Below are 15,522 nucleotides of genomic sequence, written 5' to 3' on the forward strand. Positions count from 1 at the left end.
CCATGGTTTGGTTTATGTAAAGGTCAATTATTCCTTGACTGGTGGTGGTAATGGAGAAAAAAAACAAGATGTGAAGAGAAGGGTGTCGATGGAGACATGAGTGTTCAGTCCACTCCAAATAAAGACGTCAGGAGGAAACACTTATCAAACACCTTGAAATAGGTTTCAATATCCAAGAGCACTCCTGCAGCTCACCATCCATCCCATAATTACAGGACTGTGCAAAAGCACAGTCTTTAGGCACTTCGCAGCCTGTCGCACATTTCTTTAAATTAATCTACATCATTTAATTTCATTAATAAAAGTTAAGGAAAGTATAGTAAGTAAAGTAACATAAATAAAAGTTAGATAAACTAAAGTATGGTAAGGTAACGTAAGATAGGGTAATTAAAGTAAAGTTCAGTACTTCCAGCTGCGTAGTACGACTGTAGATCAATCCCTGATGTCTGTTATTACCCAAATGAGGATGGGTTCCCTGTTTGGTTCCTCTCAAGGTTTCTTTTCATTGCCATCTTAGGAAGTTTTTCCTGGCCAGCGTCACCCTCGTCTTGCTCATCAGGGACAAACGATTCATGCTCATTTTTTTCACATTTTGTATACATTTCCATAATTTACTTTTGATTGTGTAAAGCTGCTTTGCGACAGTGACCATTATTGAAAGGGCCATACAAATAAAATTTAATTAAATTAAGATACAGTGGAACCCTGGCTTACGAACATAATTCCTTTTGGAAGCGGGTTTGTATTTCAAAACAGTAAAGCAAACACATAAACCAAAGCAAAATTTCCCATAAGAAATAATGGAAACTGAAATGATTCGTTCCACAGCCCAAATAAATAAATACATAAAAATAATTAATATATGAAGTGACAATAAAACAAATTAACCTGCATTTTACCTAAAGTAAAAATAAATCCCAACAGATAAGTGTTTATGTTTAGGCGCTGTGTTTGTGTGTGTGAAGCTAAAGCAAAAGGAGAGGAGAAATGAGCCCTTTCCTCCTCCTCTTTCTCATCTTACACAGTAACGCTTCCTCCCTTATTTAAGTTTCACACACTAAGGTCTTGTTCACATGGGCGTTAAGTTTTTGGATAAACGAACGTGCTCTGAACGTCCTAGACGTTTATGTTGTGTTTTGTAGTGGTGCTTGATTGACTTCTACACTGGCGTTCGTTTGTCTCTGTCTAACGTCAGCCTGCAGCCCAAATTGTAGTTTGTGTGTTAACCTGTGGGGGCAGTGTGTCGAGAACTGGATATGAAAGCCCGCTGCTACCGGGTTCACTCTCTGACTGCACAACGTCGGATTAAAGGAAGGTTTTTTGTGGTTTATGAAGAAATGCGAAAATTTCCGGGTAAGTTTTTCAACAATTCATTTTTATTTTGCCCTTTTCCGCATTTCCCTATGTATAGCATGTAGGATCATGGGATATATCCGGTCCTCCGAAGCGTAAAATGAACGCGCAGAAAATAAACTAGAAGCGGTTTCCTTGCGTTCGTTGGGTTTGAACGCCAAGAAAAAGCTGCATGCAACGTTTTTTTTAATGCCATATAAACGCACAGCCGGACAAACGCACAGCCGGACAAACGCACGTCACCAAAGCCTGTGTGAACACTCACATTGACTCCTATGTGTAGAAAACACTTGCAGCTTGATCCGTGCTCACCGGACGCTACGAACACAAAAAAAAACACTCGATTTTAACGCTCATGTAAACAAGGCCTAACAGAAACACTGTTTTATCGGATAAATAGACAAAAATCTCTTTAACGAGACTCGAATGAGTGACACACCAACGCAATTACTGCTGTAAAGTAAAAATAAAACAAACTAACTTGCACTTTACCTTTGAAAAGAATCGCGACAGAGCAGTGTTTCTGTGTAGAGCAGGATAAGTGTGTGTGTGTGTGTGTGTCTGTGACCCAGCAGGGGAGACGATTTAACCACAATTCCGCAGCACAAGAGAGAGAAAACTGTTCGCTCAGCGTCAAAACAAGAAGCACATGCGTGATACATGATACTCGGTACTCATAAACCAGGACTTGATCGTTTTTCATGTCGTAATTATTAAAAATCTTTGATCGTCTTGTGGAACACTCGCAAATCGCATCACTCACGCCATCACAAACCGCATCCTCTAGCCATCACAATCTGTCTCTTGTTAAAGTCATTCAAATCCTTGCCCACTTTCTCTAATTCCAACACATTAACTTCAGTGACTAAAAGCTCACTTGCTGCCTAATACACTCCACCCACTTGTAGGTACCATGGTATATGAGATATTGTAACTGTAGCTGCTGTGATAAGGGCCAGATTGTGATGAAGAAAGGACTGGGTAAGAGCAACTCCAAAAACTTCAGCTCGTGTGGGATGTTCCTCGTCTGCGGAGGACATACTAAAAGTGGTCCAAGAAAGAAAAACCCATCAAGTGTTTGAGCCCTGCCACTGCCAGGGTGCCACTGTTGGGCAAGGCCCTATATCCATCCACAGTGCTTCTCCCGAACCTGGAGAAACCACAAGAAAGCAAAAAGCCCAAGGGGGGAAAAAACGTAAAAAACAAAAAACTTTGGATAATAAGGACTATTATATAATACCAGTAACACATGGTGCTGTTATTCTCTCAGCTGACCTAAAGGTTAAGAGCCTGTCCTCCACTGCAACAAAGCACCCACAAAAACAACACAACTCAGTTTTTCCTAATATTTTGAAGTGTTGCAGGTTCGCAGTTAATCTTTCTCGCTTGTTTCAAACAATCCTCCATCTGAGTGTCACTTGAGAGGTCACATTAAATCATATCTCTCGGAACGAACGAGGAAGAAGAGGAGAGAGAAAAGTTATTTATTCCTTTTTTTTTATCAAAAGCCTCTTATTTCTCTTCACACTAAAGCAGCTGCTAAGGTTTTTTAGCAGCTGCTTTTTCTTAAGATTTAGATAATTTAATATAAAATGAATAATACTTGGGACTGAACTATTTTATTGATCACAAGTATGAGAATAATGGAATGAGTCATGCCTTTACAAAATATCTTATGAATACAGATTTTTTAAAAATCAGTGTTATATATTTTTAGTGCATTGATGATTTTTTGTTGTTGTTTAGAACTAGAACTCAATGTGATTTGAGAAATCTAAAGCCTGCGTTAAGTGACTTTGAGATAATGATGAAAAAAGGTGCACTGAAACTTCTGTAACCAAACAAAAGGATAAATTACTACAATAAGTTAACATTGTGGATAAAAAGTTGATTAGTTCTTTAAAAGATCCTTTTGATTCCTTAGTTTAAGAGCACACTTAAGAATTTCACACCATTGTAGATTATTTAAAATTCAACGTGCCAAAAAATTTATTTATTATTGGTTTGTTAACAAATGTATTTAATAATCATAGTGTTCTAAAGGAACACAAATTAAGGAATAAAAAAAAATGATTTAAAAATGATAATCGAACCTAAAACCCACCCATGTGATTTGTTTATATTATTATTTCCCCCACTGCCAAATTATTAATTATTCAGGGATGTATTGTTTATAACTTTTAAGAGCTTCTTACCCCCTTCTGCAACCAAACACAAATATGGCATTTAAATGAACCATTTATTGTTTTTTCCAAAACTGTTTTTTTTTTCTTTACTTTTATGTTAAATTTTATTTTAAATTTTTCATTGTTGTAATTTTTTAAGTTAAATCAAGTCAGTAAAGTTACCATATATCTCTTAATTGGAGAACAAACCACACTTGGTATCTGTAGGGTTATTATTATTATTATTATTATTTGTAACATTTTTGTATATTTAAATAATCTATGTTTAATAGATGGAGAAATAATTATCTAAGACAGCGATTTGCAATATAAATATGACAGGAATAAAAAAAAATGGGTGGTTCTTCACAGTTATTACCCAACACATATTACCTATTGTACCATTGGATGCACATGGTCCTCCAGAATAATTCTGGACACGCCCAGAAGTGACACGCCCATCTAGCACAAGTATTGGGCCTAGGGAATGCCATGATATTGCAGCCCAAACCATCATTGATCCATCCCATGCTTCACTCTGGGCATGCAAAACTCTGGGTGGTATGCTTTTCTGGGTCTTCTTCACACCGTAACTCTCCCGGATATGGTAAAGACAGTGAAGGTGGACTCATCAAAGAACAATACATGTTTCATAATGTCAACAGCCTAATATTTTTACTGCTGGCACCATTGAAATCAATGTTTGGCATTGGCAGGTGACCAAATGTTCAGCTATAGCAGCCCAGCCTTGTACACTGACCTTGTGGAGCACCCAATGAGCAGTTTTTGTGGAAACAGGAGAGTTGAGGTGCACATTTAATTCTGCAGTGAGTTGGGCAGCTGTGGTTTAATGTTTTTGGGATACAATCCAGGTTAGCACCCAGACATCCCTTTCAGACAGCTTCCTCTTGCGTCCACAGTTACCCCCGTTGGATGTGGTTCGTCCTTCTTGGTGGTATGTTGACATTACCCTGGATACCGTGGCTCTTGATACAACCCAAAGACTTGCTGTCTTTGTAACAGATGCGCACCAACAATCTGTCCTCTTTTTAACTTTGATATGTCACCCGTCATGTTGTGTGCATTGCAATATTTTAAGCAAAATTGTGCTATTACTCTGATAATTAAACCTTCACACTCTGCTCTTACTGGTGCAATGTAAAATCAATGAAGATTGGCCACCAGGCTGGTCCAATTTAGCCATGAAACAACACTCCAACACTAAATTGGCCATTGTTTGAGTTTTATTGTATAACCCCTGTATATATTGATACTATAGATAATATTAAGATTTTAAAGGCACATTTATATATGCAAAGAATGCGCAAAAATACAAATACAGCAGAACCTCGGATTAAGAGTAACGTGATTTAAGAGTGTTCTGCAAGCCGAGCAAAGACTTGAAAAACGAGCATTGTCCTGGTTTAGCAAGATACCGAGTATCATGTATCACGTATGTGCTTCTTGTTTTGACGCACACACACACAAACACACACAGTGCCTGCGTGCACAAAAGGAAACACTTATCTGTCTGGATTTATTTTTACTTTGTTTAAAAGTAAAGTGCAGGTTAATTTGTTTTATTTTTACTTTATATTTTGTATTAATTACTTTTATGTATTTATTTTTGGGGGCTGTAGAAGGAATAATTTGAGTTACCATTATTTTTTATGGGAAAATTTTATTTGTTCTACGAGCGTTTTGGAACACGAGCCCATTCCCGGAACGAATTATGCTCGTGATCCGAGGTTCCACTGTATACCCCCAAAATACCCCCTCCCCCCAAAAAAATAATATTTTGGTCAGATAATTGTCTCCTTTAAAAAAAATTCCCCTTCATTAATCGTTGATTAAATGTTGCAACTTGAAACAGCCGTATAATTTTCTACCAGTTAGTTTGCTCTTGAATCGACGAGACGAGTCAGCTTTCTAGGTCTCACAGCACAACAGAATATTTAAATCTCAGTTAACAAAGTTAGAATGAAAATAACACTTACAGCATGTAGATTGCATTTTATTGAGATGGTTTATTTTGTTGAGCTTTAAACAGCTGCATTAAATACAAACCATCTGCAGTGGGAAAGAAAAAATTATCAATAAAAAATAAATATAGCAGAAGTGTGTGGTAAAGCAGATGCTGCAGGAAAGCCGCTGGAAATCATGAGCTAATTGTTTGCTTGTTTGTTTGTTGTTTTCTCTACATTTCTCCACAGCAAGAGAAGCTGGGTGATATCTGTTTCTCTCTGCGATACGTTCCCACCGCCGGCAAACTGACCGTCGTCGTCCTGGAGGCCAAAAACCTGAAGAAGATGGACGTTGGTGGTCTTTCAGGTGAGCGCTCAGATTTCCAACCTGCTAAAGGAAAACCAAAGAGAGCAAGTCCTAGTAGAGTATCAATTAGAGTTTGGTTATTAAGAAAAAAAATCTCAGATTGTAATTCATGTTACATAAGTCTTATTCATTAGAGTGGCATTATTATTATTTCCCAAGATTCACTTCATCCAACATTCTACTTTAATGTTCCTATAAATAAAAATTAATTCCTATAAATAAACTTTTACCTTCATCTTGTACACATTCATGTTTTTTCCCTCAGCATATGTGTATTACTGGCAGAATTACATGTGGAAAAACTTTTGAAATATATGTAATCTTTCTGTAAGGAAAAGCTGCTAGTAATGTGCCGCTAGTCAGGTCTGATAAGCTAATCTGCTAGCGCTGTGCAGAAATATACGGCAGCTTGGGGATTTAAAGAATTTGGACTTGAATTCATCTTTCAAAGCTCACTGATTTGGATGAACTTCCTTTTTCATGTGCTGATAAGCTAGCACTGATGTGTTGCTAGCCTGTCATATCAGAGCGCTAGCTGAAGTGCTTTCAACCATTCACACTAATTCAAATCTCTCAGAACTGAAAATGTCAAAATGGAAAAATCCTTTCTGGACTTTCCCTTTTTTTTTTTTTTTTAATATATATCCCAGATGACTGAACACAGAATTTAACAAGCACGGTCCGTCTTCAAAGCCGAGGACTCACCCTGGAAAGCTTTTTCCCCTCCATTTTGTGTGTTTATTTATTTATTTATTTACTTACTTATTTGGATTTCAAAGCCTGAGTGAAAATGGCATGGCTAATGGTGGCTGTACGGTGTGCACGACATGTTATTGTGGGCGTAGGAGCGGTTTTCTTCTCCCAAAGGGAACGGCTTCAAAGCACACAGTTAGAACAATAGTCCTGCCGTGATCATGCCGGTAATTAGCGACTATCTTCATCATAGCTTGGCGCTGAGAGATAATAACTCATCATCTGCCTGTAATTTATTTCATTTCTTCACTCAGACTGTGTTTACGGTGACTAATCGCTCGCCGAGTCGACTGGAACACAAGACCCACTCAATTTCAATTACAATGCACGTAATTAATAATACATGGGTGCTATTTTTATTTTTATTTCAAAATTCCTTCATAAGAGACGAAACCTTTTGTCATACAATATTCATCATATTTATATATTAGTGGATAGATAGATAGATAGATAGATAGATAGATAGATAGATAGATAGATAGATAGATAGATAGATAGATCTACAATACTTTAAGTAATTTCATGAAGAATATACTAAACAGACTCAATGAATAAGTATAAAAACCATCATAAATCCCACATTTTTATGAAATTGTGGTCAGAAGCTGTTGATTAATTGTCTAATAGCATTCTAATGCACTCATTTTCAACATTCTATTTAATTCAATGCAATTGTATTTATATAGAGATTTTATAAAGTGAATGGTCATTGTTACAAGTCAGTTTTACTGAATAAAAACTTATGGGGGAAACTATTGAGAAAATATGTATACATTTAAATAATAAATATCACATTGTCCCTGATGACAAGCAAGAAAAAAGCTCCCTGAGATGGCAGTTAAGAGACCTTGAGATGAACCAGACCTAACAGGGAACCCATCCTCATTTAGATGACATCAGTTAAATAGTCAGATAGTTTCCATAGCAACAGCTCATTCACAGGTAAGTTTAGGGCAGATGCTCCAGATAAACATTTCTTTATCACAGTGAAGTTTATAGTACTAATGAGTAACATTAGTGGAAGGAATCTCCAGTGTCAGCAACCTTTAACAGAGAGAGGTACGGCTGTAACTTTTCAGGACAGACGAGTGTACATGTTTCTGTATTTTTATTTCTTCAACACTGTCCGTAGCAGCTCTGACGTAAGTAAGAACAGGGTGTCGCTTGTTCTGCAGAGCAATAAATCATAAGAATTGGATGACCATGATGGTTCGTTCATAAATAAATAAATAAGGAAATAAATTAAATAAATAAAGTAGTGTGACAAATTGCTCCGGCGTAAGACGAAGTGTTATCATGACCTTAAACATGTCTGAGGCAGTGCTGGGATTGTGGACCGTCACAGATTTCATAAACAGTCCCAAAATCTCTAGCTGCATGTTGCTAAGCAACTGCTCGCAAACTTTCTCTGACTGTCTGTCTCTCTCACTCTCTGTCCGTCTGACTCTCATCGCACTATTAGTTTTTTTTCCCAAAAGAAGGTAGTATGTGTCTGTTTGCATCTGATCATGAGATAGATAGATAGATAGATAGATAGATAGATAGATAGATAGATAGATAGATAGATAGATAGATAGTCTCAGACTACAAAACAGAAACAGATTGTCTCACAGAAAGACAACACCATTTTTTAATTAGATTGTAACATTATCACTGTATTGCATTGGATCCACATTATACTCCTTTCTCCTCTGATGATAAGCAAGATAAAGAATAAAGAAAATACCACACCAGTAATATAAATGCCAGGGATATTATCATTTGTATTATTATTATTATTATTATTATTCATCTGCTCACTTACAGGTACAGAAATGAAGGAATAGCAGTGGGAGAGATATAAAAAGAGCAGAATGCCATTTAGACAGAAAGAGCTGAGCATTAAGTCTTCAGTGCCACACAGAAGGTAGATAAAGATCTCTGATAAAGATCAGCCGAATTCAAATCTTTCCACATGAACATCACCCTTCATAACATCTGCCCTGAGCATGTTCTTTCTAAAATTTTCTCTTTTTAAAGTCTCATCTTGTCTGTTTATATATATATATATATTTTTTTTTTTTTTTTTTTTTTATCATATGAATCATTTGCATTTGTGGAAGAGTAATGAAAGGAGGTGGCAAAGTGGGACACACACTGAGCAATGAAGAGTAATGGAAAGGTGGAGTGAGGTTGTGAAGGATAAAAATGAGAAGGGGTGTGAGTCTGCAGAAGATCCTCGGTGATATATAGCCAGGCCATTTTGCACACTGCCACACACACCCACACACACTTGACCAATGCAAAAGGGACACTTGGAAACCTGCAAACTCAAAAGGCTCCATTCTTCTTTATGTGAAAGAAGAGTTTTTTAGCATTATAAAAGATTTTCTAGGGCTAAAGGGTTACATGTTCCTGGATGGGGCAGATGGACTCGGCTGGGTTCAGATGAGATGTGATCTGGGGTTGGGAAAAATTTAAAAAGGATGGAGGCAATTAGGTTAGGATGGGTCCTGTGGAATAGGATCTACTAGAATCATAGAGGGAGCCCAAGAGATAAGCAGGGGTTTATTGGGTTCAAGATTTAGAAGTGGTGAACCAGTCATTAGAGTCAGATATAGAATTGGTCCTTTAAGAAACTTTAGGTCTAGAGGGGAGGTAGATAGATATTAAAAGTAGCTAGACGGGGGTATGGGCAGTCAAGTATGTTTAAATTGGTTTAAGTGAGATCTACAAGGGTCAGGTTGGGACCAGGAGAAGAGAAGTGAGATTAAAAGGGGTCAAGGTGGGTATTTAATCAGATCTAAGACAGTCATTGTGGTCTAGAAGAGCTCAGATAGGTCCATAATGACTAATCCTTGGAGAGGTCAAGTGTGCTCTGGCGGGCTTAGTTGTGCTCTAACATGGTTGGGGTAGAAACTGGAGAGGGACGAGTAAGGTGTAAAGAGGGGCAAGTTAGCCCAGGAGGGTGGAGTGTGTCCAGGCAGGTTTAAGTGAGGTCTGCCAGACGGGTTGGGGAGGGTCCAATAGGAGTAAAACATTGTGCAGTGAAAGTGCAACTGTGAGGAACAGATGGGCTGAGGGGCTTTTGAGAGAAAAAGGAGTAAACCATCTTTCACCTACTTCTTCTCTGATAAGCCATGCTGTTAAAGAAAATAAAACAAGCAACCTTGACATAATGTGTAAAAAGTAAAAAGCGACAGCACCTCTGGATGCAAAAGTAAGGTGTGATTTAAAGTTGCTAAAAATTCAGTGCTACCGTATGTCTGTGGTAATGAGATGAAGAAATCTAGATAAGATGTGATGAAGGTATGGACCAGAATTCCTTCATTAGGAAATCAGAGACAACAGCAAAAATAGGCAGTATTATACAGATGAAAGGAAGAATGCTGCATTAGGTATTAAAAAGATGAAAATGTATAAAGAGTCAGGGGTCATTCTGAGATGAGAACTAAAATTCAGCATGTACGTGACATCATTTAATCGACACAGAAATCTGTCTTACGCCAAGAGTCCTAACAAAATGGCATTTTATTAGGGTTTAATTCAAGGAAATTATGTCATGAAGGCAGTCGTCATGACAGCAGAAAAAAAAATTCTATTTTATTTGTATAGTGCTTTTAACAATTGTCGTCGCAAAGCAGCTTTTTACATTCTAAAGAATTATTTAAGTTTGTATGGAATGTAAGTATGCATAAATTAAAATGGTCAGATGGTCAGATCGTCCCTGATGAACAAACTGAGGGCAACAGTTGCAAGGAAAAACTCCCTGAGATGGTAATAGGAAAAACCTTGAGAGGAACCAGACTCAACAGGGAACCTATCCTCATCTGGGTGAAAGACAGGTCCGGAGGGCAGAGGGAGTCTGGATCACTGGCAGCTTAGGAATGACATGTGTAACTCGACAAAGTGTGGGAAAGAGAGAGATGGGGAGAGAGAACAGGAGAGGGGAGAAGAAGAGAGATAACAGTTAGGTATGGTCACAGTCACATAATGTATGAAGTGAATGTATATTTAGTGTAGAGTGCAAGCAGAGACTCCAGCAGGACTAACTATAACAGCATAACTAAAAGGGAGGAGCCAGAAGGAAACACAGACATCAGGGAGAACTGAGATGTAAAGCAACCAATCACCTCACCGTCAACAAACATGAGTAATCAATGAGAGTGAGGAAGACAGCATCTAAACATACCAGTTCACCATAATACTCTACGTCCATGAGTCCCCCAGATCTGCTCCTTTACCTAAGGCAAATCTATTTATAAAAATGCTTGATTAAATAAATAGGTTTTTAGCCTGGACTTAAACACTGAGACTGTGTCTGAGTCCCGAACATTATTTGGAAGACTATTCCATAACTTTGGGGCTTTGTAAGAAAAAGCTCTGCCCTCTGTTGTACCTCCAACCAAGAGGTAATTAAAGCATGAACTAGTTTTTCTGCATCGTTAAGTGACAATATATTCCTTAACTTGGCAATATTTCTGAGGTGAAAGAATGCTATTCTGGTGATATTTTTTACATGAGCTTCAAATGAAAGACTAGAATTTATAATCACACCAAGATCTCTTACTGTTGCACTAGATAGAACAGAAAGGCCATCTACTTTAAAGTTACAGGGTGATCTAAAATCTTGCTTTTAACTGCATGCGGTCCTATGACTAGAGCTTCTGTTATATCAGGATTAAGCAGAAGGAAGTTAATTAACTTTAGTAAGCTGGGTTTTCTTATCTAGTTTTGCTGAGACATATAACTGTGTGTCATCAGCATAACAATGAAAACTAATAACATGTTTATGGATTATGTTGCCCAAAGGAAGCATGTAAAGGGAAAAAAGCAGTGGGCCTAAAACTGAACCCTGTGGAACACCAAACTCCACTAGAGAGCATGCAGAATAATCACCATTTAAATCTACATACTGATAACGATCGGTCAAATAGGATCTGAGCTAGGAGACTTCCCTAATTCCTACTACATTTTTCAATCTGTGGAGAAGAATAGCGTGATCAATGGTGTAAAAAGCTGCACTGTGGTCAAGTAACACAAGCATAGTTACACAACCCTGATCAGAGGCCAATAGGAGGTCATTTACTACTTTAACGAGTGCTGTCTCTATGCTGTGATGAGGCCTAAATCCTGACTGATACAGTTCATGTATGCCATTTCTATGTAGATATGAGCATAGCTGCTCTGCTACTATGTTTTCCAGAACGTTAGATATGAAGAAGAAGTTTGATATTGGCCTGTAATTGGACAGCTGAAAGAGTTTGAGGTCAGACTTCTTAATTATCATTTTAATAACTGATAATTTAAAAGATTTTAGAACATACCCAATTGTAAGCGAAGAATTAATTATTCTCAACAGGGGTTCTGTTATTTCTGGCACTATCTGTTTAAGAAAATGTATAATTTAGTTACGGTATTAAATACAAATGTAGGATTATTTTTGTTATTTTTTATAAGAGTTGAGAGATATGTTGATCTAGATATACTAAGAGCTTTTTTATAGTTCAGGATGCTCTCCTTCCATGCTATTTATAATACTAACAATTTAGTTTCCGAGCGGTCTGTTTTAAAGTGCGTGTGTGATCGTTATACCAAGAAGCGAGTTTCTTATCTCTAATAATTTTTCTTTTAACTGGAGCTACATTATCTAAGGTGTAACGAAATGTCGACTATAAATATTCAGTCTGATTCATTACTGATAAACTCTGTGTGGTAGGTGATGTGAATGTAAGTTTAATGTGGTAGCGCGGCGCTGTGCGTACATTATCACTATAACACACTTTAATTGAGACAAGACAATGACTTGAGATAGCTTCAGACAGTGGAATTGTGAATACATTTCTTATACTTAATCCAAAGAATATTATTAAGTGTGACCTGCTTTATGAGTGGGTCCTACTACACGTACTACAGTACTGATTTACTCCTACTGAGTCCAGTATAAACATAAATACTGTTCTTAGAGGGTCTTCTGGATTCTCAAAATGAATATTAAAGTCTTCAGCAATTAACGCTTTGTCTACAGAAATGACTAGGTTTGAGAGGAAATCTGAAAATTCACTAAGAAATTCAGAGTACGGCCCTGGAGATCTGTAAATGATGATGAGTGGGATCGGCTGAGCTGACTTCATATTTGTAGCTACACTTGTTATGTTACTATAGAAAACTTTAAATGCATTAAATATGTGTCCCTGTTTTTGTTAGTCAGATTACATGGTAAATAACCGCGGCGCCTCTTCCTTTACCAGTTAGCCAAGACTGGTGTACAGTATGTAGCTGCATACAGGAGGACTAGCTTCCTTTAAAGCTACATATATCGTGTATATCGTTAACTCCAGCATGTACCACTATCTTAGAGAACCTATGCTGTCCTAGAGCCTCAGATTACCTGCTATGTCCGGTGCTCTGGCTCCCAGGATACACCTAACCACTGCTGCTGGTGCCCCTAAAAGCCTAGCTAATTTCACGTGCCTCAGTATAGAGTCTCCTATAACAAGAGGTCTTTCAGGTTTCTCAGCAGGTGCATCACTGAGGAGAGCAAACCTGTTGGACATGTAAAGCGCAAAAGTGGTGTTCTCTGGTGGTAAAAGAAATAAGTTGGTGTGCTGAGTGTCATCAACCTGGAAATGAAACTGTCAATTAGGTGACAAATGACAGGGCTCAGAGAGAGAGTGTAGGTGATGAATAGAAGGGGGCCTGAGAGAGAGCCCTGTGGAACACCTTAGGAAGATTTGCATTTACCAGGGGGAAGACAAAAGTCTAAACCAGGTAGAAGCAATATTGTAAAATAATCGATTAAAGTGAAGACATGAATGTAAGATGCTTTGAGATCATAAAGTAAATATCATATATTGTAATATAAATAAAACGTCATATTAATAAAGCTAGAATCGCATCAGGAGAAAACCATGACATGGTGAGAGTATAGTTTTAGCTGTAAAAGAGAGCAGTGCCTTTTCTAAGACTTTTAAAGAAATGAGAATTTTGGATTGTATGGGGTTTAATTTAAACTCACTCAACCTTTAAAAGGGTTTAATTTGAACTCACTCAAAAGTATTCACTTGGTCAGTGTGTTTTCACACTGTTTTTTTCCTGCGCTCTTTCAATAATGTAGTCTTATCATTAAAATGTAAAATATGTGGAACAATTTCAGGAATGTACCTGAAGTGTTTATGCAGTGAGGTAAAGATACACTTTTTGTATTTTTTCGAATGCCCAAGGCAAGACAGTGTATAATTTTTTGTATATATTATTTTCCCTAACTTTCTGTCATTGCTTTTAATGGGATTTCTGCCTTAGAGCACTTTAGGAAACTTAATGCGGTTCATCGTTGTAGTCTCCCTGTGGATTTGAACATTTCTTCACAGATACAGGATGGCTATGAACTCATGCAAATCTCCACTTGCTCCACCCAACCACCGGCAGATTGATTAGATTTTTTTCTTAAGGTTGTTAGTTTTTCCTTTCTTTCAGAATTACACAGCAGTAATTTGAGAAAACTGAAAATGTATTTAATACTATATGATTCCCCTGTGGTTCAGTAAAGTACGGAATTTTATTTGTCACATACATAGTATGATATGCGGTAAAATAATTATACGACCACTATAATTTATTTATCAAAATCAATAAAATCCATCAGGGAACGGGTGTGTTAAACAGTAGTGAGATATATAAAAAGAAAATTTCACTTCCTAATATGAGGTCATTATTTCCCGACATAGCGACAATGCAGAAAGGGCAAGTGCAAGGTGAAATCTGATTACAAATACACAAGGCAACTAAACCAAAATGACTTGACAATAAACCAAAACTATTGAATCAACGAAAGTGTTGACTGATAAGCAAACAGGTATAAACCAGGTGAATGCAGAAGCATAGAAAACCTAAGGAGGTCCACTGATTCATTTAACTAAGCTAGAAGTAGTATTGGAAGTATACATTAATGCCAATGTGATATTTAAAGGTATTTAACCACTCCCCTGATTTCTCCTACAAGCTACAATGTACCTTAAGATACAATTTTTAAAATTGGTTGTTTATGTAACAACCTCAGCAGCAACCTCATTCCCCTCTCGTCTGTTCCAACCAATCAGCATTCAGCATCAGCAGTAAACTATCTGTCATCATCTGCACCTGTTTCTCACTGGTTCATGGGGGGATGTTCAAGATTTTTGCACAGTACTGATGATATATTTGAATCATGATTCACAATAGCATCTTCCCGTCCAATGTTGACTTTTGTCTCAGGTTGGTCTGGGAGTGGCCAGACTGGATTCTTAAGTAGTAATGTTAATTTACATTTAAAGTGTCAGTGAGGTTTAGTTGCGTGTCAGGTATGGGGTAAGGGGGGCTTTTAAAAAGAATCAAGTAAGATTCAGGAGAGCATCAGGTAGGATCTGGGAGAGGTAATGTGGCAGTTATTAGAGCTCACATTTGAGTCCTGTTGAATGAAAGAGTAATGGTGGAGCTTAAAGGGAGTGTGTACATTATAAATAGAAGGGGGCCTAAGAGAGAGGCTTGTGGAAAACCCAATAGAAATAAAATGTATAAACCAAGCAAAAGCAATAGTGCAAAGTCTTGAATAAGACTATAAGTCTAGCAAGGAATAAATTGGGATCCATGACGCATCAAGTAGTATCTACAAGAGATTAAGTGGTACGTATTTACGGATTTTTTTAACAGGAAGTCATTTGGGATCTAGTAAAAGACAGGTATGATCTCAGGGGAGTAAATTTGGGTTTATAAAAGAGTTAGGGATGTGCATTTAACTTTGCCATTTTGTGCTTTCCTGCAGACCCATATGTGAAAATCCATCTGATGCAGAATGGTAAACGTCTGAAGAAGAAAAAGACGACAATCAAAAAGAACACCCTGAACCCCTACTACAACGAGTCCTTCAGTTTCGAAGTGCCATTTGAACAAATCCAGGTAACAG

The 15,522-nt window shown here is 37.5% G+C and overlaps 1 protein-coding gene across 3 annotated transcripts in view; it reads left to right on the top strand.

Annotated features, from left to right (window-relative positions):
• syt1a (synaptotagmin Ia) overlaps positions 1-15,522 on the top strand; it is a 242,275-nt gene that overhangs the window by 219,437 nt on the left and 7,316 nt on the right. For all 3 annotated transcript variants that reach the window (XM_053508374.1, XM_053508373.1, XM_053508375.1), the window contains 2 exons: positions 5,732-5,849; positions 15,382-15,515. In XM_053508374.1, coding sequence (XP_053364349.1) covers positions 5,732-5,849; positions 15,382-15,515 — 252 coding nt within the window. The remainder of the gene's footprint in view (positions 1-5,731; positions 5,850-15,381; positions 15,516-15,522) is intronic.

Source organism: Clarias gariepinus, chromosome 12 (assembly GCF_024256425.1).
Source record: "Clarias gariepinus isolate MV-2021 ecotype Netherlands chromosome 12, CGAR_prim_01v2, whole genome shotgun sequence".
NCBI lineage: Eukaryota > Metazoa > Chordata > Actinopteri > Siluriformes > Clariidae > Clarias > Clarias gariepinus.